Source organism: Arachis stenosperma, chromosome 5 (assembly GCF_014773155.1).
Source record: "Arachis stenosperma cultivar V10309 chromosome 5, arast.V10309.gnm1.PFL2, whole genome shotgun sequence".
NCBI classification, from domain to species: Eukaryota; Viridiplantae; Streptophyta; class Magnoliopsida; order Fabales; family Fabaceae; genus Arachis; species Arachis stenosperma.
Genome location: NC_080381.1, coordinates 6929748 through 6956508, shown reverse-complemented (window position 1 = coordinate 6956508; position 26761 = coordinate 6929748). Strand labels below are relative to the sequence as shown.

The following is a 26761-nucleotide window of genomic DNA, read 5'->3' as shown; positions in this document are numbered from 1 at the left end:
CTACCGGAATAACTCTTTTGCATTGTCACCAACGCCCAGTAGGTTACAGGTTTGAAGCACGTCACAGTCATTCAATCATTGAATCCTACTCAGAATACCACAGACAAGGTTTAGACCTTCCGGATTCTCTTGAATGCCGCCATCAGGTCTTGCCTATACCACGAAGACTCTGATCTCACGGAATGGCTGGCTCGTTTGTCAGGCGAGCACTCGGTTGTCAGGCGATCAACCATGCATCGTGCAATCAGGAATCCAAGAGATATTCACTAAAGCCTCGAATGCTTGTAGAACAAGAATGGTTGTCAGTCACCTTGTTCATAGGTTGAAGAACGAGTGATATCTTAGATAAAGAACAAGCGGAGTTGAATAGAAGAACAATAGTAATTGCATTAATACTCGAGGTACAGCAGAGCTTCACACCCTTAATCTATGGTGTGTAGAAACTCCACCGTTGAAAATACATAAGCATAAGGTCCAGGCATGGCCGAATGGCCAGCCTCCCAAAGATCTAAGATAGCATAAAAGTGAAGATAGCTACCAAAGTCTGTCTAAAAAGCTCCTTAATACAATAGTAAAAGGTCCTACTTATAGAAAACTAGTACATAGATGAGTAAATGACATAAAAATCCACTTCCGGGCCCACTTGGTGTGTGCTTGGGCTGAGCAATCAAGGAAATTCGTGTAGAGACCTTTTCTGGAGTTAAACGCCAGCTCCCATGCCAGTTTGGGCGTTTAACTCCAACTTTTATTCCTGTTCCGGCGTTTAACGCTGGAATTCCTGAGGCCGGATTGCTTCGCGGGTTTGGGCCATCAAATCTTGGACAAAGTATGGACTATTATATATTGCTGGAAAGCCCTGGATGTCTACTTTCCAACGCCGTTGAGAGCGCGCCAATTGGGCTTCTGTAGCTCCAGAAAATCCACTTCGAGTGCAGGGAGGTCAGAATCCAACAGCATCTGCAGTCCTTTTTGGTCTCTGAATCAGATTTTTGCTCAGGTCCCTCAATTTCAGCCAGAAAATACCTGAAATCACAGAAAAACACACAAACTCATAGTAAAGTCCAGAAAAGTGAATTTTAAATGAAAACTAATAAAAATGTACTAAAATCTAACTAAAAGATATCAAAAACACACTAAAAACAATGCCAAAAAGTATACAAATTATCCGCTCATCAGTAGGCGTGGTTTCAGGAGTTGTTGGGTGTGATGCCTCCACCTGACTGCATCGACAAGTTCACTATGAAGTGCACTTGGATACAGCAGACCTTCAGTCACCTTCCAGAGGGGCATACAAGGAGACAGTCCAGAGGTACGTCAAAGCATACATTATGATGCTACTATTGACTCAGTTCTTCCGCGACAAGTCTGGTACTCGTATGCATATCAAGCGGCTTCCGTCCGTGGAGAGGTGATAAATCCATATTTCATGGTTTATCTTGTGCTCAATTGAGTGGTTTTTATCAACTCTTTACCCCACTTATTCATACTATTTGCATGGTTTTACATTTGCCTTCCTAATTATGTGCTTTGATTGAAAACATGTTTCTTTGGACTTATATTTGCTTATTATTAATCCTCTCTTATTACCATTAGATGCCTTGATATGTGTGTTAAGTGTTTTCAAGAGGTTAGAGGACATGGGTAGTTATAGTTGAGGATCTGCCGCTTTGTCTTGGTTATACAGGTGCCTATGCCGTGTAGCCAACAAGAATGTGGCTAAGTTGGCAGGACCTCTACAGCTCCTCCAATCATGGATCTTCTGAAGGTTTTCAGATTTTAGTCCCGACGGATTTGATTCCTTTCACTGGCTGTTGGCCTCGAGGTATGCAATTGATTATTAAATTTTTTTCTGTGTTGACACATTATATTTATATTTTTGTTAGTTGTTAACAACGTTTATTGGGTGGCGGGTGGTCAGGTTATCAGCCGATGTCTAGCGAGAAGGGACCTCGTGTTGGGCATTGCAGACTGCGGATAGATTTACTTCGTCCTCGTGATGTGAGTACTAAACGGTTAATTGTTTTTTTGTTGACGTATATTGTGAGTTTACTGTACATTAAGCGTTATGTTGGATGTTGTTGCCTTTTCAGTTCGTTTAGATGCCGTATAGCTCTCCGGATGTCTTGCAGGTAGTGCATCTGGAGATATTAGAGCCACGGCACACTGTGTGTTGGAGGTCCACGACGGCCTTGATATACTTTGCTGTGATCGAGTGACATCAGGTGGATCGGGTTCTACCTCAGCTTGGAGGAGTTTATCATCGGTTGCATCCTGCACTGAACATCGATGTTTTGATGTCGAAGGACGGTCGGGGGGGTGATCGGTGGTTTCTCTTTACGTTACAGAGCTAGCACATTTATTTGGGATCGTAGGGTAGACCACGTCTTACGATTTGATGTTATTCTTGATCCAGATCCTTCTCATGAGTACTTAGATTGGTGGTATCAGCATGGGTGGAGATTCCTGTTGCCTAAGTTATGCCTTGGAGACCCCAGAGGTATGTCATTTTAGTACTTAGATTGGTACCCTTAATGTATGTTATTTTAGTCTGGTTACCCCGTGTTGTATGTCATTTTAGTTTTGTTATTGTTTTGTATGTTATTTAAGTTTGGAGCTCTGTGTTGTATGGTATTTAAGAAGGGTACTCACACTATTTCTTATTTTAATCTATGACTGGTACTCATGTTGTGTGTTAATTTAGTTATCATTTTGTATGTTATATAAGTTCGAAGCTTTATATGTTATTGAGATTTAGGAATCATGTTATTTAAGGAGGCACAGCACACGACAAATAACATCAACCAATAACGCGTTAAACATTGTACCAACATACAAAATTATAAGAGAGAGAACAATAAAGACAATAAATGAAAATACCATACAATCTAAATACATAGCATCACAATAAATGGAAATAATACTAAACAAGCCCAAAACTAACTCTAAAACCATAACGTCACACTAAATGGAACATAACACTATATGAAAACAACACTAAACATTAGTGCCTGACGTAGAACCGTGAAACACCTAGAAGCTTTCAAATTCGCCTCAATATCCTTCATCAGATGCTGACTAAATCGATGCCCCATTCCCAATTGCATCTCTGCCTCTCTTCCTTTGCACACAAAAAGCTTCGCCAATCATCTGTAGGTGGACTTCACCACTAAACACACGGAAGGTTCCTTACATCCTTTAGGATCGAGTTAACACACTCGGAGATGTTCGTCGTCATATACCCGAACCTCCGTCCTTCATCACGATGCTGAGTCCACTGTGCATAGTTAATCCGATTGGCCCAGTCACACATGGCTGGATCCTCAGAGCGGAGGATGTCAAACCAGTAGTCGAACTCTACCTCGGTCTTCGCATAAGCAGCATTGACTAGAAATCTCCTAGCATCCTTGCCCTTAAAACTGAGGGCAAATTTCGCTGCAACATGCCGGATACAAAATGCCCTATATGCATTAGGCAGAAGCCAACCTCCATCAGGAGCCTCTAGTGCAGCCTTGATTCCGTTATGCCTATCTGATATAACAAGAATGCCTGGTTGAGGCGTGACATGCTGTCGAAGATGCGATAAGAAGAATAACAATGACGCTGCATTCTTACCCTCCACAAGTGCAAATGCGACAAGAATGATGTTAGAGTTCTCGTCTTGCGCAATAGCAACTAGCAGTGTTCCACTGTACTTCTCGTACAGGTGGGTCCCGTCTATGCTAACCAGGGACTTGCAAGGTCTGAATGCCTCGATACACGGTGGGAAAGTCCAAAAAAATTGGTGGAAATATGCTTGCTCCTCACTCACTTGGCCACCCAGTTGCACTGGACTCGTCCTCAACACTGCAACACTTTCCGACATCGTGATTTGCACCCCTAGAACCCATCACGGCAACTCATTATACGACTCCTCCCAGTCATCGTAAATCTGAGTCACAGCCTTCTGCTTAGTCATCCAAACCCTCTTGTAAGTCGGTCTGAAACCAAAATGGGACTCTATTGCATTCTGAAGTACGTTGATTGACATGGCAGCATCGATCCTAATCATAGGGAGTATGAATGTCGAGATCACATGGTAATCGAGCCTCGTGTGATCACTAGATATGGAAGTGGCCAGACAGGTATACGGTTCATTGCACCGTTTTACCTCCTAAATACCTCTGCGCTGTCGAAGACTAATACGAATCAACCATGTGCACCCGTTGCCGAAATACTTACACTTTTCATGGTACTTGCGGTAATCGGATTGCATCACTTTATACTCAACCCCACGTCGGATGCTGTACGTCTTCACACTCAATAGGATCTCGTCTTTATCCAGAAACTGCTGACCTACTTGAAACTCAGCTAGTCCTCAGGTATCCTGTGTGTCTCTGTCCCCGAATTCGGCAGGCACGGCCAGATCCCTCTGCTGTCTCATGGCATCCAAGTCCAAAGCTGAAAAGAGCGGGGGGTACTGCGGCGTCCCTCAACTGCCTGCTACTCCCCCACCATCTAGAGTATTTCTCTCATCCTCATCCTGAAATACATCTTCAACACCATCCGGGGCTCCACCCTGTCGGGGATCTAGGACCACATCATCAATGCCGACCACTGCAAATGCAGCATCAACTACCAGCACAGTATCAACTCGTTCTGTGTCACGAGTACGATCCAGGTCAACAGCGAAGGACAGGGAGACCACCAAACACGCATTAAGCTCAATCACGGGCAAAGATAAAGAGGCACCAATAGGCCTCGAACTCGACCCAGCGGCCATGGCTGAATGCAGAGGAATCCGGTTAGAACTTCCTGAGCTAAAGACCACATCCACAAGCTTGGCCAACAGCTCAGGGGTCCTCACCTCTAGAAATTGCTAACGACAGTGGAACAATGATGATTGGATTTTTTGACGGTTTAGAATTCACAAATGAATTCTCGTTGCAAGTATAGTTTCTAAACCAACAATAATCCTTTCATACAAAAGATTGTTTGTCACAAGTAACAAACCCCTAAAATTAATAACCGAAGTATTCAAACCTCGGGTCGTTCTCCCTAGGAATTACAATAAAATGTCTTGTTATTGGTTATGAGTTATTTTTGGGGTTTTGATAAGAGGCATGAAAGATAAATGGCAAGAAAGTAAACTAATGGCTAAAAAGGTCTTGGCAAGGGTTGGTGGTCAAGGATCTCTATCCTAATCACTAACCACAATATGAGAATTGGCAAGGATTAATCTCATTAAATCATCCTCTAACTAGTAGTAAAGAAAAGTCAAATGAGCTATATCAATCCTACTCCATAAGTCCTAACTCTCCACTAATTCAATTAGTGAGAACTAGAGTCAATGGATCCCAATCATCAATTACTTGGACATTAGTAACTCAAGAGTTCCTAAGTTACCTTTCCAAGCCAAGAACATAAAACTTTACTCTAAAATCCAACCAAGCATTTCATCAAACACTTGGAAGGCACAAAAGGAAAACATAGTAAATCAACAACAAGAACAAAATCTAACAATAATTATTGAAAGGAATTAACAACAACAATCAAAAGAAACACATTTATTATGAATTACCTTGATTGAATTGAAAAAGAGTAGAAGAAACAAAAGTAGATCTACAACAAAACACAAGAACAACATAAAGGAAATTGCAACAAAAGAATGGAAGAAAGATGAATGTGACTACAAGGAATTGAGAGATAGAAGTAGAAGAAAGCCAAGATTAAAACCTAGATCTAAGAACTAAACCTAATCCTAATCCTAATCCTAATCCTAGAGAGAAGTGAGAGCTTCTCTCTCTAGAAACTACTTCTAGAACTAAACTAAAACTAATTGGTAACTAACTTGTGTTTTCCTCTTCACTCCTTGGGTTAAATAGCATCAGAAATGAGTTGGATTGGTAACTAACTTGCGTGTGCGTACTATGCGTGTACCCGTCACCATACGTGTAGCAACTATGACAAATCTTATATCGTTTCGAAGCCCCGGGTGTTAGCTTTCCAACTCAACTAGAACCACATCATTTGGACCTCTGTAGCTCAAGTTATGGTCATTTAAGTGCGAAGAGGTCGGCTTGACAGCTTTTGCGTTTCCTTTATTTCTTCATGAGTTCTCCATTTCTACATGCTTTTCCTTCATTCCCTTGGTTCAATCCTTGCCTCATAAATCTGAAATCACTTAGCAAACATATCAAGGCATCTAATAGAATCAAGGAGAATTAAATTTAGCTATTTTAAGACCTAAAAAGCATGTTTTCACTCTTAAGCACAATTAAGGGAGAAGTTATAAAACCATGCTATTTCATTGAATAAATGTGGGTAAAAGGTGATAAAATCCCCTAAAAGCAATACAAGATAAACCCTACAAATGGGGTTTATCAAACAACACTTCCAAATCTTCATCACTGCTTATGACGAACGAATCATACTTTACATCATCCCGCAAAATCGAGATCAGAATTCTGTAGAATAACTTTTCCACCCGTTTCACGCCTTGTAGACACAGATTTCGGATTATATTATCCTTAGACTCGGAGAAACTCGTCGAAACTCTAATAAAAATAATAAGCGGATCCTTATCCGTTAACTTAATTCTGGAACGCGTTTTTTCTTGATCGACCCTCTAAGTGTACCAAAACCAAAAAACTCTCATCACTAGCCATTGTAAGGGTCACTATGATAGAGAATTTATATTTCACAACTATTTATACACATTTTCTCCCTTCTAAATTGAATTACCCTGCCTACATTTAAATATGTTGCTGAAACAATAGCAAATTTGCTTAACTAATTTGAATTATGTGTTTTGATCTCCAACAAGGTAAATCGAAATAGTCTAATTCGATTTACTTAGAATCAAACCACCCATGCATAAATCTGACTAGCCTGTTTGATTTACTTGATTCAGGTGTAAATCGAAATTGTCTAATTCGATTTACATATGGCCTAGTAATTCTACTTAGCTTAATTCAATTTACTAGTATAAATTGCAAATCAAATTACTCTAATTCGATTTATATAAATAAGGCCTTTGGGTGATCCATGTATCATTTTTTGTTTTGGGTGATATTAGTAATATTTGCCTCCCTTTGGTTTATTCAAATATTTTGCCCTAATATTGATGTCAAATTTTAGTTTGATCTCTAACGTTTTAAATATCTTATTCCATTCTCAAAACATTTTAAATAGATTTAATACTATTTTATAATTAAATTTAATATAAATAATTAATATATTTAAGAATTAATATATATATATAATATTTTTATTAATTATCAAATTTAATAAAAAAATATTTAATTTATTTAAAAAATTTTAAAACTAAAATAAAACATTTAAAACATTAATAGAAAATTAAAATTTTGCTCAAACTTTTAGATTAAAATATGAATAATTATTCAAATCAATTTCTCACAATTTTAAGAGAAGATATTTTAGTTCCAAGAAAAATTAATACACAGATCAATTCTTATGGTTTTATTCCGACAGATAAATCAGTCCCCAGTTTATTTTTTGACAGAGTAATTATTCAAATCAATCCCAAGTATTTTAAAAGCGGATATTTTAGTTCTCAAGAAAAATTAATACACAAATCAATTCCCAACATTTTTTTTTGTGAGACATAACAGTTTTCCGTCCATTTTATTTTTACTATATATCAATTTTTATTATTATTAACTTAGCTTTGTGCATGTGAACAATGACATTAGCATATTAATACACTCATTTTATTAGAAACAAGTAAGGTGAATAATGATGCTTTGAAATCCAAATTAAAACATTTTCTTTTAATAGAAACATATTTTTTAAAATAGAACATCTTTTGATTATATTAAATACAAAAATATCAAATAGTTTCAATCTTAAATTTTTTATAGAGTAATCTCTAATAATTTTATTGAACATTATTATTATTATTATTGATTGATTATATATATATATATATATATATATATATATATATATATATATATATATATGTTTTTTCGATTTTTAGCAAATTGATGGTGGTTTGATATCTAATGGTCTGGGAGCGAAACCTACTCCTTTATGCGAGTACCAGTTTTTCAAAGTGCATCAAAAACCTTTTGATCGGACATAAACTTAAGGAAATCTAAAAATAATAAATAAAGACTTTGAAAATAAATCGATTGAATTTGAAATGATTTGCATTGAATTTAAACAAAGCACTAAAATGCCTTTGATTAGATCAAAGAACTTTGAATTTGAAAAATAAAAGTACTGGGAATGTAAATTGGACGAGAATGTTAAATGTTACTTGAAAGATAAATTTGCAAGAAAAATAAAGTTTGTAGAAAAATATAAATGAAAAGTAAAACAAAAGGAAGGAACTCTATAGAAATTTGACTCGAAGAAGGCTCAGAAATTCATTGGGATGTAAGTATACGTGAGAAATTTCTGAAGTACAGTTCCAACTCTTGTGTCTTCGAGCCTTCTCCTATTTATAGCCATCTCCAGCCAATCAAGTTAAAATGTAACCTCCCACGTTGATGATAACATGTGTAATTGTTCCCGTTTCTCTTGCTTTATAATATAATGTCCAAAAAGCAATCTTTGAATCTTGAGGTCTTCAATTTATTTCATCGATCAACTTACCGACTGTTCATACCCTGCGCCAAGATGTACGATCCGGGCTGATTGAAGACAAGTCGACCGACCTGCTTAGACTAGGATTACTCGACCTCTTTATAAAAGAGGTCGGCCAAACCGCTACAGAGGCCCAAGAAGGCCCAGACAAAGGAACACGACCTAAATCTAAAGGCAGCCAAAGTCTAGAAAGATAAGGGCGGTTCCCTTTAAAGATAAGATCACTCAAATATAAGATAAGATAACTATCTTATCTCAAAGGAAGATCACTCCATACCATTATAAATACACTGGAGCACCCAGGTATAACTCATACTCTGATTCTACTAAAAACCTGCTTAATACCCTTGTAACGTAAGCATCGGAGTCCCTTGCAGGTACCCCCACCCTCCGGTGACGAAGGATCAGCAGCACCACTATGTCCAACAAGTCGGACACGGCGGCTCCAGCCACCATCATCAAGCCGGACACAACAGCTCTGACTAGCACAGAAGATCTCATCCGAAGATCGACCTATAGTTTCAGGTAGGGGTGGCAAGCGGGGAAGCCCGCCCCGCCCCGCCAAAAGCCCGCCCTTTGGCGGGCTGGCCCACCCAACCCCGCCTAGTGAGGCGGCCTCAGAATCCTAGCCCACACCGCCTAACGTCGGGCTGGTGGGCTGGCGGGCTAAGCCTGCCAAATAACCTCTTTTTTTTACTTTTAACTATTAAATAATATATATAAAGGCATAAAAATTTTTTTCCTATTTTTTACTTTTAACTATTATAATTTCTAAAAATATAAACAAATTATAATTTTTATATTCACAAACATTAAAGTCTTTGTAATTATAAATATCTAATAAATATAATTATAAACCAAGTTTTCATCTAAAACATAATTATAAATATTGTTCCCAAAGCAAAATTAACATAATCCAAAATATAATTATAAATATTGTCTCTAAAACAAAATAAATATAATCCAAAATACTCAATTTTCATCTTCATTCTCTTGTAAGTTGGGTTGGGGGAAGTTGAATTTTGGTAAAAAAATTGTAAAAATACCCCTTGCTAAAAAAATTCTAAGCCCAGCGGGGAAGCCCGCCCCGCCCCGCCAAAGCCCGCAGTTTAAGCGGTGCGGATTAGGCGGGCTTTTACTATTTGGCGGTCCCAATTTTCCAGTCCAGCCCGCCTTTTTTGGCGGGTTACGCGGGCCGGTCCGGCGGGTTTAGGCCCATTTGCCACCCCTAGTTTCAGGTAACTCTCGGAACATTGGCACCGTTGCAGGAGAACCTGGAAGTCATCCCACCATCATGGCGGACAACCTTGACAACGACCATGAATCTGATCTAGAGAACAGAACACTGCATAAGAACGCGGACACTACACCAAAGGATACTCCTCAACCAAACAAAGATAAGAGTCCACCAAATGCAAAAATCCTGGAGGCACTTCAAGTTCAACAAGATTGTCTCAAACAACTTAAAAAAGAGGCTGAGCATCAACGAGAAGCCGAAAAGGACCTTAGAAGGGAAGCTAGGCGACATAAAGAGTTAGAAGACAAACTCTTCAAGCTTGAAGCCGACCTAAAAACCAAGACTATTCGATCCAGTCATGAAGATAACTCCCGCAAAGATCAAGACCCATTCACCAAAGAGATTATGAAAGCCAAGGTACCAAAGGACTTCAAAGCGCCTGATATGACCTCGTACGACAGCACATCAGATCCAAGTCATCATCTCAGTAAGTTCAGAAGCAGAATGTATCTCACCGATGCCTCAGATGCAATTCGGTGTAAAGCCTTTTCGACTACCTTAACAAAAACGGCAATTAAATGGTTCGACAATCTGCCCCCCAAGGTCCATCACAAGCTTCGACGACTTAGCTAGAAAGTTTCTTGCCAGATTCTCCATCCAGAAGGACAAAATCAAGCATGTCCCAAGCCTATTAGGGATCAAGTAAGGAGATCGGAAAAGTCTTCGCAACTACATTGAAAGATTCAATAAAGCATGCCTGGACATACAAAGCCTGCCAACTGAAGCAGCCGTTATGGGTCTTATCAATGGCCTACGAAAAGGACCTTTTAGTCATTCTATACCAAATAAACATCCCACATCTCTGAATGAAGTGCAAGAACAAGCAGAAAAGTACATCAACATGGAGAAAAATTTTCGACTAAGAGAAACCTCAAAATTTGGATCTTCTTACTCTTCCTGAGATAAAGATAAAGATTCTAAGAAAAAAGATCAGCATGGAAAAAATATTAAAAAATACCACAATTACACCCCTCTTCTGGTATCTCTTGTGGAAGTTTACCGAGAAGTATGCCACACTGAGAAGATTCCACCACCTCGGCCAATTAAAAGCTAAAAATGAGGCAGAAATCAGACAGAATATTGTGAATACCATCGAATCTATGGACATCCCACCAACGAGTGCTTCAAATTGAAGAATGTCATAGAAAAATTGGTAAGAGAAGGGAGATTAGATCGGTACTTAGCAGGCAAGACAGATGAGCCCAGAAAAAGAAGAAGGGACGACGAGGTCGGACGAACTGAACGACCACCTCGCACTCCGGAGAGACATGTCCACATGATACATGGAGGATTTGCGGGAGGTGGAATCTCTAAATCATCCCGCAAAAGACACCTCAAAGAAGTATGTCACATCGAGAGAGGAGAAGAAACACCCGACCTCCCCACTATTGCTTTCACTAGAGAAGACGCGGCTGGCATCATCTCGGGACACGATGATCCCATGGTCATGACTATCTTATTGGCCAACGCTAACCTCCATCGTACACTGGTGGACCAAGAAAGCTCGGCTGATATCTTGTTTAAAATAGCTTTCGACAAGCTCGGTCTAGAGGAAAGAGAGCTCAGAGCATATCTGAACAGCTTATTCAAATTAGGATACACTCCAATCCAACCGCTTGGATACATCTCGCTACACACAACCTTTGGAAAAGGAAACCGGTCAAGGACACTCAACATCGACTACATCGTGGTCGACGTAAGCTCAGCCTACAATGCCTTAATAGGTCGGACAACGCTAAATCAGCTCGGGGTAGTAGTCTCGACTCCATATCTATGCATGAAGTTCCCAACTACAGAAGGGATCGCTACGATAAAAGGAGACCAGAAGACGGCGCGCCGCTGTTACAACGAAAGTCTGAACCTCACAGGTAAAAGAGAAGAAGTCCACACCATCGAACTCGGGAGAATTCAAGGTCGGGATGAACTTCGTCCACAACCAGAAGGTGAGATAGTAAAAGTCCAGATCGGAGATGTCCCAGATAAAACAACCATTATTGGCACAATTCTAAAGGGAGATGTAAAGGAGTCCCTCATACAATTCTTAAAAGATAATGTCGACCTCTTCGCATGAAAGGCCACAGACATGTCGGACATAGACCCCAAGCTAATGTGTCACAAACTGGCAGTATATCCAAGATCTTGGCCAGTACAGCAAAGGCGTAGAAAGCTCAGACCGGAAAGATCCCAAGATGTGGAAGAACAGGTACAAGCTCTACTAGAGATAGGATTCATAAGAGAAGTCAAGTACCCACTATGGCTAGCCAACGTCGTCTTGGTAAAAAAATCAAATAGGAAGTGGTGGATGTGCACTGATCACACAGACCTCAACAAAGCTTGCCTAAAAGATCCTTATCCACTCCCAAGTATCGACTCTCTAGTGGATGCCTCCTCCGGATACAAGTACCTCTCATTCATGGACGCTTATTCAGGATATAATCAAATTCTGATGTATCCACCTGATCAGAAAAAACCTCATTCCTTACCCCGAAGGCAAATTATTGCTATGTCGTTATGTCATTCGGACTTAAAAATGCAGGAGCCACTTATCAAAGATTAATGAATAAAGTCTTCGCATACCATATCGGGAAACTCATGGAGGTATATGTGGACGACATGTTAGTAAAAACACAAAGCGAGGAGTCATTACTAACCGACCTCGCCCAAGTGTTCAATACCATAAGAAAGCATGGCATGCGACTTAACCCTGCAAAATGCACCTTCGCAGTAGAAGCTGGCAAATTCTTGGGTTTCATGCTCACACAAAGGGGAATCAAAACAAACCCAGACAAGTGTCGGTCCATACTCGACATAAAAAGCCCGACCTGTGTCAAAGAAGTGCAACAGCTCAACGGGCGACTGGCAGCCTTGTCCAGATTTCTACCCGGAGCAGCCATAAGATCTCTCCCCTTCTACGCCACACTAAGGAAGGGGAAGAAGTTCGAATGGACACCAGAGTGCGAGCAAGCTCTCCAGGATTTCAAAAGATTCCTGGGACAACCACCCATTCTTACCCGACCACGGGAAGGAGAAGCACTCATATTATACCTTGCAGTAGGAAGTCGAGCAGTAGCCTCAACACTAGTCAAAGAGAACGAAAGTGGACAACAATCTATATACTTCACCAGCAAAGCACTACAAGGGTCTGAGCTGAACTATCAAAAGATAGAGAAGTTCGCATACGCTCTCGTATTAACTTCTCGACGACTTCGCCTATATTTCCGGGTTCACACCATCAAAGTTCGGACTAACCAGCCCATAAAAGGCATTTTGCATAAAACAGATTTGGCAGGAAGAATCCTACAGTGGGCAGTCGAGTTGTCCAAATTTGACCTCCAATATGAAGCTCGGACATCCATAAAATCACAGTATCTGGCCAACTTCATTGCAGAGTACACTGACACCCCGAAAATTCCTATAAATTGGAATCTCTATGTGGATGGCTCTTCAAATAAAACCGGGAGTGGAGCAGGAGTGATAATAGAAAGTAATCAAGGAATCCAAATCGAACTCTCCCTGAAATTTGAGTTCCTTGCTTCTAATAATCAGGCTGAGTATGAGGCGCTACTGGCTGGTTTAAAGCTGGCTAAAGAGGTCGAAGCCCAAAAACTTGTCATCTTCAGCGATTCACAAGTCGTCACCTTGCAAATAGCAGGGACCTACCTAGCCAAAGATCCTGCCATGAAAAAGTACCTGGACAAAATCAGGGAACAACTCGGACAATTCCGGGAACATGAGATCTGACACATACCTCGGGAACAGAATGCTCGAGCTGATGCACTCTCAAATCTAGCCAGCACCAAGGCAGAGGGCAATAATAAAAGCCTCATCCATGAAATACTGCAGAACCCGTCAATCTTAGAAGACGAAAATGTCCTAGCCATATCGAGTCAGGATCAAGGATGGATGACTCCCATAATCAGCTACCTCAAATCAGAGATACTCCCTATAGATAAGAAGGAAGCAAAGAGGTTAAAGCGGGAGGCACATTATTACACTATCATAAACAACATCCTATACAAGAGAGGGATTTCAACACCTCTACTAAAATGTGTACCAACCTCTAACACAAAAGAGGTCTTGGAAGAGATACACAGTGGCACATGTGGCAACCGTCTCGGAGCACAAGCTCTTGCCAAGAAAGTACTTCGAGCCGAATTCTTTTAGCTGACTTTGCAAAAAGAAGCCACCGAGTTCATCAAGACATGTCCACCATGTCAGAAATATGCCAACTTCCACATCACCCCACCAGAGGAACTCATCAGCGTAACATCACCTTGGCCATTTGCAAAGTGGGGACTCGACCTCCTCAGGCCCTTCCCCCAAGGATTGGGACAGATCAAGTTCCTCATGGTAGGGGTTGATTATTTCACAAAATGGATTGAAACAGAACCCCTAGCCAATGCTACTGGCCAAAGAAGTCAGAAATTCTTATATAGGAACATTGTCACAAGGTTTGGGGTCCCTTACTCCATCACCACAGACAATGGCACTCAATTCACAGACGCAGATTTTAGAAAGTTGGTAGCCGACTTGAAAATAAAGCACCAATTCACATCTGTAAAACACCTACAGGCTAATGGACAAGCAGAAGCTGCCAATAAAGTCTTACTAGCCGGGTTAAAATGGAGGCTACATGACACAAAAGGAGCTTGGGTTGAGGAGCTCCCACAAGTCCTATGGGCATATCGGACAACTCCACATTCCACCACAAAGGAATCACCTTTCCGATTGGCTTATGGAATGGAGGCAATGATACTGGTAGAAGTCGAAGAAGGGACAACTCCCAACTTCAAAGGAAAGAGCTCAACCTACTCCCAGAAGTCCAAGAAAGAGCTCGGATTAGGGAAGAAGCGTTAAAACATCGCATGACCTTAAGGTACAATCGAAAGGTAGTGCAACGAAGTTTCACCAACAATGACCTCATCCTAATCCGAAATGATATCAGAGCAAGTCTACCCGGAGAGGGAAAGCTAGCAGCTAATTGGAAAGGGCCCTACCGAGTTACAGAGGTATTGGGAAAAGGCTACTACAAAGTGTCCGAACTCGAGGGGCGAGAGCTACCGAGATCATGGCACGCCTGTAACCTAAGAAGGTATTTATAGCCATCTCCAGCCAATCAAGTTAAAATGTAACTCTCACGTTGATGATAACATGTGTAACTGTTTCTGCTTCTCTTGCTTTATAATTTAACGTCCAAAAAGTAATCTTCGAATTTTGAAGTCTTCAATTTATTTCCTCGATCAATTTACCGACCAACCATAATAATCAAATTTCGACTCAATATCAAAAATACCTTCTCGATATAAGCTTTCCTCTGAGAATACATACTCACTGGCTCTTGAATAACTCCTTTTTTCGAAATAAATTATTTTCGACTAACAATATATATATATATATATATATATATATATATATATATATATAAAAGTGATTATATTTTTATAAAAGTGATTCAATGATATCCTATTATCAATTATACTAACAAATCAGATTATATTTTTCAATTATTTTCACTTGGATGTATTCATTCTCAATTAGGTCTCACTTAGATGTGTTCGATTTTAATATTATACCCACTATTTGTGTTTAGATTCAATTATATCCCCTAGAAAAGTGAATCATGTAAATGTTGTAGAAATTAGTTTCAACTTTTGATGAGCTATTTTTTGGAGTGGATCATCAATTATATCTTAAACATTTGTATTCTAACTTGAAGAAGAGATTTTTACAACTCAAACTAAAGTGTTCATGATGTGTAATTGACGACAGGACAACATTGAATCACTTTTATAAACGTTAGGGATACAAATAGAACGATTTAAACGTTAAAGATACAAATAAGATTTACCCCAAACGTTGGGGACAAAAACGATACTTTACTATATATATATATATATTATAAATAAATACATACATAAGAATTTAATAAATAAATTTATCATTATTTTTATTCAAAAATACAAAAAATTATGGGACAATATTATTATATGATTAATAATAATAATTTATTTTTTATGCAAAATTGTTATGTTTGATAAAAAAATGTTAAAAATTGATTTGTGTATTAATTTTTTGAGAGACTAAAATGTTTATTTTTTAAATTCTTGAAAACTTATCTGAAAAATTATTCTATCAAAAAATAAACTAAAAATTCTATCAAAATAAAATCTTAAAAATACTTTTGTATATCAATTATTTTAAAACTAAAATATCTACTTTTAAAATATTAGAGACTTTAAATAATTACTTTTGAAATATTATTTTACCCGTGAAAAGTAATATAAGTTCCCCACGGCAGGGGCGTTGTTTGATGTCGATGGCAGAGGCTAGAAGCGTAGCCTCCAAAATCGTGCGTCCATAGGGACTGCTGATTGCACCACAACAATACAAACAAACCACAATTGAAATACCCGCGAAGCCAAGGCAAAAGGGAAATTGGGTAGTTGGCATCTCCGCATCTCATCCAAGAATCTTCTTTTGTTAACGTCAAAATATCCCCGGCCCCCTTTCTTCTCAATTCTTCTCATTCGTCCTCGCCTTCCCCTTCTTAATAATCTCGTCGGTCTGCCTTCCCTCTTAAGTCCTAATGATTTCATTATATAATTCGTTCTTTCATTTCACTAACGGTTGCGTGCTTGTTTTAATTGACAGGTAATTGTTTTAATTGTGAGGGCAAGGGGATCACGGGTATGGGTGGTGAAGACGAAGCGGTTGAGTCGGTTAGCGGTGGTTGTTCACGGGCAGGGAAAAGGAGGAGGCTATGGAAGAAGATGAAGTCCCAGCTGGTGGAGTACCACGCTCTACCTGGTTACTTGAGGGACAACGAGTACATCCTCCGCCATTACCGCCCCGAATGGCCTATGAAGCAGGTCCTTCTCAGCATCTTCACCATCCACAATGAAACTCTCAATGTTTGGACGTAAGCACCCTCTTATGTTCTTCTTTCAATATATATATATATATATATAATTCTGATCAAAGAATGAATGATGAGCATATCATAAAGCGTGAGTAATTTTGGCTATGTTAGGGTTTGCATTCTCACTTTTCTGAACAAAACATGCATCTGGCTCTGACTTATTTGCCCTGCTCTGTTTCTATTTAGGCATCTGATTGGGTTTTTCATATTTCTGGCATTGACCATATACACTGCCATGAAAGTTCCAAAGGTTGTAGATCTTAATACACTGCAGCATTTTCCCGACCTGCACAAATTACAATCAGAGCTTCTCACTTGCCTCCCTTCCATGCCTGATTTTCACAAGATCAGGGACGAGTTAAGGACTACGTTGCCCTCAATGGATATGCTTCCGTCAATCTCAAGTTGGCATGTAAAAGAACTTCTGTATAATTGTTTGCCGGAAAGATTTTCCAGTGCCAATCATACCGATTCTTGTGTTCTGGTGATTGCTTTACAACTTATTGCTGTTTCATTCTCCTTTATTTTATTTTCTTTTTCAGAGTACAACAACATTTTAGCTGGTTCTATCATTATATGTGGGTTATTTACTTATTGTCATCGTTCCCTTACTTGCGGATAAAAATAAAATCTTCTTTTAAGACATCGACTCGAAGATTGACCACTAATTGATGCACTGGAAATCAAAATATAGGATATGATGTGAGATGTATACCTGTAGTAATATGTTGATTACATTGTAGATCAATTTTCGATAAACGAAAATCAATGAATATATTAAATATCTTGGAGTTAGACTTTATAGATGGAAACTATGGCAGTTTGTGTATAACTTCCTGCCAAGAGCCTTAGTATTCCTTCTGCAATAAATATTTCGTATGATTCTCAATCAAAAGGTTTTGTTGTAGCTTTTAATTTTTGCTTTTGCTGCTAATAATGATTGACTAACATTTTGGATGCCAATATAACATGTTTCTTTGCTGATTATGTGCAGCATAGTGTAAAGGAGGACCTGGCAAACATCATAGCACCACTGATGATTAGACCAATTACAAGGTGGCCTTTTTTCGCATTTTTAGGAGGGGCAATGTTTTGCCTGCTAGCTAGCAGTGTCTGCCATCTACTCTCTTGCCACTCCGAGCGCATATCTTACATTATGCTCAGGCTCGACTATGCTGGCATTGCAGCCCTGATATCTACCTCATTCTATCCCCCAGTATATTACTCGTTTATGTGTTATCCATTCTTCTGCAACCTTTACTTGGGATTCATTACCATATTGGGAATCGCCACTATCTTGGTTTCTCTCCTTCCAGTCTTTCAAAGTCCAGAATTCCGCACCATCCGGGCATCCCTCTTCTTTGGGATGGGTTTGTCTGGTGCAGGACCTATACTGCACAAGCTGTATTTGTTCTGGGGGGAGCCTGAGGTATTCCATACAACAGGTTATGAGCTTCTGATGGGTGCTTTCTATGGCATTGGAGCACTAATCTATGCCACCAGGATTCCGGAACGGTGGATGCCTGGGAAATTTGACATTGCTGGACACAGTCACCAGTTGTTTCATATATTCGTCGTGGCTGGGGCGTATACTCATTATCGTGCTGGATTGGTTTATCTCAGGTGGCGTGACCTTAGGGGTTGCTGATTTTGTGAACCATAAAGGGATCAGTCATTGATTGCTCATTTTGTTGTATAATCTGCAGCTGTATGCTAATTTTACATCTCGAGCTGGTCTAAATTTGTGATTCCAGTTTGGGATGTGTATGCATCACTTAGTACACAGGACATATGTATAGATTTAGAATCCTCATGCAATTAAGCAATAAAAATTTCATGTGTATCGTACATGATTGGAAACAAATTCTTTGTCTAATAACCAAAGCACTAGCTATATGCCTTTGCTCTTAATGCAACGTAAATACTGACTACTGAGTAAGACTGTAAGAGTGTCAAAAGGTGAAAAAAATTCTTAATAGATTTTATAGACTTTCAGCCTCTAATTCTACCAAAGGAAAACTCGATTTTCTTGATTTCTTTACATGTTACCAAATTAACAAACCAAAATTGAAATATGGTCAATCAAAAGACAAAATAGATTAGACGAATTATGCTTGCATAGATTTCTTTAAAAGGGTTTTGTTTAGTTATCACTCCTGAAGTCAGAAGGAAAGAATTAAAATAGATCCAAAGTAAATAGGATTTTTTTTTTTCATTTCTTTAAACCATATATATCCTTCTATCAAAGTTTCAATATTTGAGGACATGGCTGGTATTTTTCCTGTTAGGACTCTTGTAATTGATACTTAACATATTGTTTAGATTGAAAGAATTTGAAGGAAAAGAAAATGGGAGAAAAGAAAATAGATGAAAAAGTAAATTTTTTGTTGTTTGGATGAGAAGAGAAAATAGGGAGGAAAGAAAAAAATGGTGTGGAGCCTACTAAATTATTTTCTTTCTTCAAATGAGATGAAAATAAAAAGAAATGTAGCACATATGAATAAAATTACACATTTATCTCTTATCATTAATAAATTATAATTTATATATAATATAGATAAAGGTATTAATATAATTTTCTTTCTTCTCACTAATCCGCCGCGGTACTTTGTCGCTGGCCAATGGGTTGCTGCATGCACAAGGTGGGATTCGAACCCCCGACACTTGCTTAAACGGACTAGTGAGCTAACCACTAGACCAACCCAACTTGGTTCCAATCCTAGGTTACATACACCATATTTCATATCTAGTTTGCTGAAGTATATTTGGGTCTTATGCTTGGTCCATGTTCAAAGATGAATCCCTATTGGGCTGGGCATTATTGGCCCACTATGAAGCATAGTAGACCAATAGGCATGGTGGTTGGATGGAGTGCTCATGGTCCCAATGGACTGATACAAGGTCCACTGCTAGCTTGGTATCTCCTGCTCCATTATTGCGTGGTCCAATGCGTTGTATTTGTAGTTTTGTACCTCCATCTTATGTTATTGTTACTTATTACTTATCACTTTATGACTCATGTGACTTATATCTATTATTTTCTTTTTCACGTACTTAAAATTATTAATGTGAAAAAATAAATCACTAGAATTCCCACAAAAGATGAATAAATTTGACCACATCAGGCGGGTTCTAAATTCTAATGTAATGTTAAAATATTGTGTTCAATAGTAATAAACATGCATTTAAAAAAAAAAAGAAGATATATCCAAAGTTCCGAACACACCTGAAATTTGGAGAAATTCAGAGCATAAAAACCAGGTAGATACAAAAATAAGGCAATAAACTCCGTATAAGCAATAAACATAGCATCTTAAAAATATTTTTACAAGACTAATTGAAATAAGAAACAGCCATATTAGGGTACATATATATGCATTAAAATATGTGTCGCTTCTTTTATTTTTATTTTAGGAGCGAAATCAACGTTTTCTTTATTTTAAAATTAATTTTGATGTTCTCTTAATATAACTTTTTATTCAGTTGGTTTATATTATAGTTGGATCTCTAGATTTTTTTTATATATTTTTCCTAAAAAAACATAATATAATAATATATAATTAATTCACCGTATAAATTTTCTTCTACAAAGCATAATTAGTTTGTCCCTTCTTTTTATCAGTTTATGGGGTCGTCGAAAGTGCAAAGAGAACCCTTTTGGGGTCCTTTAATTGATGCATAATTGAAGGTAATTTTGCGGCAATTGCATACAAGACAAGAACCATTTATTCATTTTGGTCAACCTAGAGAACGTTACACGTCAAAGTTATGGTCCTCGTATAACAGACCACGTAGCTTCATTTGGTTCCAAAATTAGGGAATGGGAAAGGAAAAATGAAAATGCAACGAACAGTGTCCCTCTTGTTGCGGGCAAAAGCGTCACTATCACTGATTTTGGATCTCACTAAAGTAAGCGGCAAGAATGAGACGTATTATGAAATTAAGCCTAAGGTAGTGCACGACCAACAAAAAAAAAAGAAGCCTAAGGTAGTGAATTTTACTTAGTAGTTTTTTTTTTTATTTTTAACCAAAGATAAGAGTTTTGAACTCACAACTTCTTAATTGAGTATGAAGAGATTATGCCATTTGAGTTATTACCAGGGACGGATCCAGAAATGATATTATGGGGGGCCAAAAACACATATAATATTAAAAATTATGTAAAAAAATTATATAATATAAGATAAATATACCGATAGAGAATATATTTTAAAGTAAAAAAATATGTGTATACTTTTTATTAACGAAGTGGTCGAATCTTCGTATTATAAAATTCACCAATAATAGAATTTGTGTCAAATTTTTCAGTAATTTTCTTTTCAATATAACTAAAAGACAATTGGCAAGAAATTCATCTTTTATTTTATTTCTAAGTTATTTTTCAAAATATTCATAGTTGAAAAATATCTCTTAATTGTAGCAGTTGAAACAGAGAAAATTAATACCAAATGAATAAAAAAAGACGGCCACAAAAAGAAAAAAAATTCACTTTATGAGATTTGAAAATTTTTATTTAATTAAAAAATATTAGTAATAATATCTTTTTTAGATTTCTTTAATATTGTTACTTACTTTGTAGATATTAAAAATTATTAATATTTAAATTAGACTAAACTTTTATTTATACTAGACAAAATAATAAATAATTTTTAAAAAAATTAAATTATACATAATAACTTATTACTATTAAAAAAAGTTGGGGGTCGAGGCCGAGGCCGCCTTATGTAGTATACACATATTTTTTTAATTAAATATTATGTAGTATACATAATACACTTATTACTATTTTTTACTCATCGGCAATTTTACTTAGTAGTTAGTAACACACACAATGCATGGCATACTTCACTTTAGGTAAGGATTTAATTTGTTGGTAACATCTATGTCCATTTGATACATCCAAAGATCCGGATAATGAATATTTTCACATAGTGATGATTTTTCCAAATAATTAAAATGCTCCTTTAACTTTTTAACACTTTTTGGGCACTGCCTTAATAAAAGTGATTGGTGCCTTGTAAAAAAGTTAACGCTTAAAAGCCGGAGGCATCTAACCATAATAATTGAGGCCATCCATTCACTGGTGGGATCTCATGTGTAACATTATTAATATTATTATACATTTGTGATTTCGTCGTCTCACATTACGTTCACCTCTTTGGTATTTAAGCAATCCATGACGCACTTTTCTTGGTGTGAATGACGATGAACAGCATCAAAATTCACAGTGACATATTGACATTAAAGATTAAAAAAAAAAAGAAGAAGAAATAGAGTGACCTTATCCATCACTTAATTAAATCTCTGTGGTAAATTAATAATTATTAATTCATGTTTACATCTGTATTTTATACCAAATAAACCTCTTTTATTTACCTACACCAATTATTTTTCCACGTTGGAATTAATATGGATCTGTGTGTGGCAAATATTTATTGCTGATCGATACTTCTCTTTACTGGATTTGACAGACACGTGTATAATTATACGGTGATTTCTAGTGAAATATCTATTGAATATTGATATCTGGACTAAAAAACGAAGTATTCCCATCCAGAAAGGATAAAATAAATGAATTTGTACTAGAATATATTAATTTAGAAAGGAAAAACAAGTGTAAACTGAAGTCTATAGTGGGACATAGGCAAGCTAGTTTAGATGAATCAACTTTATGAAAAGTTAGGACCGAGTCCAAAAATTATTGTTTACTCTCATTTTTTTCCCCCGATGACTAATAATGCTTTATTCCTTGTGTTACTTTACAGGCAATCATATAATAAAAATATATAGAGTGAAAATATTTTCAGATGACATATCTATATACTGACTTTCTTGCTAGATCTTACACCTCTTCATTCATGCAAGCCTGTGAAATCTTTTTTATTTCAAGTTGAAGAAATTCGCAGGAGAACGAAAGTGTTAATTTAGGTACAATAGTAAAGATTTAATAGCGAGACAAAGCTTGCAAATTCGAAAGGGACGTGAGGGATTAAAGTTTTGGCGGGGCCAACGAGTGTGGGTCGCATGCAACGTGGCCATAGTAGAATAATTAACGATATAGTCCGATCAAATATATTATGAAATTATTCGTAAAATTTTGATATTATGTCATGAAATTACTTATCCTAAAAATTTAAGTTGATAGAATAAGATAACATTAATGTTTATATCTCTAACAAAATCTAACGTGAACGGAAGTAAATGCAGGAACCAAACAACGCGCAACTCCTTTCGTAGTTTCATTTTGTATACGACAATGCGCTAATAGCCTCTTGCTTGGAGCTACCTTGAGTACCTTCCTACAATGCTCCATCAAACTAAATTACCTACTAATAGTTACTCACATATTTAGTTTATCATTCCAGAATTCCCTTCTCTCTAGTGCATATCACTCGTGCCAGTTTATGGGATAAACTTTATCATATATTATAAGGACAGAATCAATTACTTAAACTAAAAAGATAAAAGAATATTATACTTTGTTACTTTACAGATAATTGATAATAAAATATTCAAAGTAAAGAAATTAGTGGGTCATAATTAATTCATAAATAGTACTAAATGTGGTTTATCTCTTGTTGCAATACAAGTATAGTATTTCCTAATATAGACGTTATTTTTAGAGAAAAATCATGTATTAAATAATTAAATTTATTAATATTTAAATAAAAAATACAGAATAATTATGTGATATAATTTAAATATAATAACATTGATTAGAAAAGAATCAATTGTCCATAATAAGATTTAATATATTATTTTATTAAGAAAAAAATCAATCATACCATATAAATTGAAAATATAATGAATTACATATTTTATTTATAAAAAAAACCAATTATGGAAGTAACTAATAAAATATAATGGGATATTGATATTGGATATAAAGAATTTAATAAGTAGATTTGAAAAGAAAAATTAAAAGGGGAATGCTAGGGGGACAATGAGTTTGGTGAACAATATGAACAACCACCAATCAAATAAAAACACACTATACTTTTAAATTAATTCTCTAAATTTTAATATTAAAATACCATCCGTACACTAGTAAAATGAACATCCAATATATCTATTGTTTACATTGTTTAATATTTTCATTGTTCACCTATACTTTTCCAAATTAAAAACATGTGATATATTTTAGTGCAAATATTTGAATCAGTTATCTCTACTACAGATGTATTTAAAAGAAAAATCAATCACAATATATAATATATAATTGAGAAATTGAAATGTAACAAATTTCTCTTTTTTTAGAAGAAAATATGAACTAAAGGCATAAATGATATACAATAAAAATCAATATATATATATATATATATATAAACTTTGGGACATATAATATTTTGATACAAATTTTTTAATCAATTCTTTCATAATAACTAATTTAAATAAAGAATCAATTGTCTAATACAATTTAAAAATTAGAATGTAATAAATTAGAGATTTTATTTATAAAAAAAATTAATTAAAGAACATATTCTAAATATAGTTTGAATAAATCAATCATAAATATAAATATTTAAATTATAAACTTGAGTAAAAAATTTAATGACGAGTGCACTATCGCACGAGTATTTGAATTATTTTTCTCCTTTATATATATATCTATTTAAATGAAAAACCAGTCATAAAATAAAAGTAAAAATACAAGAATGTAATTAATTAAAAATTTTAATTATAAAAAAATTAATTAAGGGATACAGCCAATATATAATAAAAATCAAATTTTTGATATAAATATTTGAATAGAAAGAATAAATCTAAAATTTTGTGATATGACATATTTTGATTCATGTTTTTAAATTAGTTTTCTTTTATATATCCTATTAAAGGAAGAGTTAGTCTTCATTCTTGAGATTATAATAGAAAAAAAAATGTAATAAATTAGGTTTTAATTTACTTTTTTTATAGAAATAAATAATTAAGAGAAATAATTAAGATATAATATAATTATATGGATAAAATTATGTGTGAAACATGATGATGTGATACATTATGATGTGTATTTAATTTTTAAAATGATTAATTTTAAAATAAATATTGATGGATGAATATGGATAAAATAAAAGAAATTGAGGGTGAAACAGTGCTACGAAAATTTGAGTAAAGAAAAAGGAAAAATTTTAAATGGCAAAGAAAAAACAAAAATAAAAAAGTCAATATAAATGAGATCAATTAACAATTATTTTAGAAGTTGATAGTACTTGAGAAGAAAGGAGAAAAAAGGATATATAAAATAATTAAAAAATTAACTGTAATATTTAAAATTAATTTTTCACGTTGTTAAAATATTAATTATGTAATATATAGGTTAAGGATGTGAGTGAATAATAATATAGGTATTTATCTTATTTAATTTACAATACCCCTATTTTAATCATTTTATTTATGATTATATCGTTGCATTGTAACATGTTAAGTTTTATTTATCATGTATGAATATATAATATAAATTTGTATATTTTTAATAGTTATTGTTAGAGAATAATCTAAAAAGTGTATTATTCAGTGTGGTTAAAGGTACAATATACAAGAGGTATTTATAGGTGTTAAATAAATTAGAGTAATAAAGGCATAGAATCCTATAATTAATATACAGATATACTATATAAATATAGACAATACTAATTGATCCTAATTGATACTAATAATTTTCTAACAATTATTAAAAAATATCTATAAAAATATAATATAAAATAATAAAATATGAGTATTAGGAGGCGTAATTCATCCTCTTAATACTTAAATGAGTAAGAATTTAAATATATATATATATATATTATTTTTTTTAAATATTCAAAAATAAAAATACAAAACTTTATTTATTTATAAATAAGAAGAATGATTTAGGACTCTTAATTATTTTTATATAAATTAAATAAATTAGTAAATAATAAACTTAAAAAATACTAACAAAAATATAAATTAAATCAAACTTTCGTATATCGCAAAAATGTATACACTAGCTTAGTCCTACATTCCTAATTGTAAAACAAATTTATTAGCATATCATAACGTCGTTTTGAGTTTAATTTCCCCTTAATTTTAGAAAAAAAAAAAAAAGTAGAGGCATTATGCAGCTGTGCTGTTTATAGTACCTCCTCTTTATTTCAAAATTCTGATTCAATTTTAGTAAATATGAATTAAAGTTTGATAATAAGTTAAGAATTAGAATAAATAAATTTTTAAAAATTCTATGTATACACCAAAAATCAGCTATTAAAATTAAATTATAATATAAAATATATGTTAAAATATAAAATACACATTAAAAATAAATTAAATAATACATATATTTATATATAAATACATTGTAGTTGATTTTGGTATATTTATAATGTTTAGATTTATATTTTGCTAGTGGTTCTTGTTTGTACCGTGGAATGCATAAATAAATCAGAAATTATTTTTGTTGAGTTGAAAATTATAAAATTCAATTTGAATTTGTTTTAAGAAAAATGAAATGATTTAATTTAAAAAATATATATAAAAAAGAAAAAGTCTAGGTGCCAGTAACTTTATTAAATTATGGGTTAGTATGTAACCTGTAAAAGAAAAATGAGTAATTTTATACCATTGGATAAAATCTCATACCATTAAAAATATTGTTGATGACTACTTAATAGCTATAAATCACAAAAATTATTGCCCTAACACTCCTTTATAAAAAATTGCATTCTTCTGTTTGGACGCCAGCTTTCCAAAATTCCACCCTTACTATTAGAACAGGATTACGTTTCCAAATATCCGATAGTATGCAAACAAGGTTGCGAAAACCAGACCGGTCATCGAATTGGTCGAATGATTAGTTTAATGGTTCAATGGTTCAACCGAAATTGACTGTGGTTGAATCGGTTTAATTAAATATAAAGTAAAATTATAACAAATTTAATACATAATTTTAAAAATTTAAATTCAATCATTTCTAAACTAATAAAATTCAAAATTTAACA

At 35.2% G+C, this 26761-nt stretch overlaps 2 protein-coding genes across 5 annotated transcripts; one reads left to right on the top strand and one right to left on the bottom strand.

Moving 5' to 3' along the window:
- Positions 1–3166: 3166 nt before the first annotated feature.
- On the bottom strand, positions 3167–3862 carry LOC130980346 (uncharacterized). Its single transcript, XM_057904038.1, has one exon. The coding sequence runs from the start codon at positions 3860–3862 to the stop codon at positions 3167–3169; it is 696 nt and encodes a 231-aa protein (XP_057760021.1).
- Positions 3863–16254: 12392 nt separating this feature from the next.
- Positions 16255–18669, top strand: LOC130982239 (heptahelical transmembrane protein 4-like). Of its 4 annotated transcripts, none has more exons than XM_057906144.1 (4): positions 16255–16444; positions 16538–16805; positions 16992–17289; positions 17800–18669. In XM_057906144.1, exons 2-4 carry the CDS (start codon positions 16576–16578, stop codon positions 18451–18453), a joined length of 1182 nt encoding a protein of 393 aa, XP_057762127.1. In that variant the 5' UTR covers positions 16255–16444; positions 16538–16575; the 3' UTR covers positions 18454–18669. The 4 variants fall into 4 exon arrangements, with proteins under 4 accessions (XP_057762127.1, XP_057762126.1, XP_057762128.1 ...); XM_057906143.1 differs by having other exon boundaries at positions 16268–16448; XM_057906146.1 differs by lacking the exon at positions 16255–16444 and having other exon boundaries at positions 16647–16805; positions 16992–17055; positions 17157–17289.
- Positions 18670–26761: the final 8092 nt, after the last annotated feature.

Bases quoted from the DNA above. Each gene is read 5' to 3' on its own strand.
- LOC130980346 (XM_057904038.1), bottom strand. From the start codon at position 3,862: ATGTCGGAAAGTGTTGCAGTGTTGAGGACGAGTCCAGTGCAACTGGGT.
- LOC130982239 (XM_057906144.1), top strand. From the start codon at position 16,576: ATGGGTGGTGAAGACGAAGCGGTTGAGTCGGTTAGCGGTGGTTGTTCA. The intron at 16,806-16,991 runs GTAAGCACCCTC...GTTTCTATTTAG, and splicing joins GAAACTCTCAATGTTTGGAC to GCATCTGATTGGGTTTTTCA. The intron at 17,290-17,799 runs GTGATTGCTTTA...GATTATGTGCAG, and splicing joins ATACCGATTCTTGTGTTCTG to CATAGTGTAAAGGAGGACCT.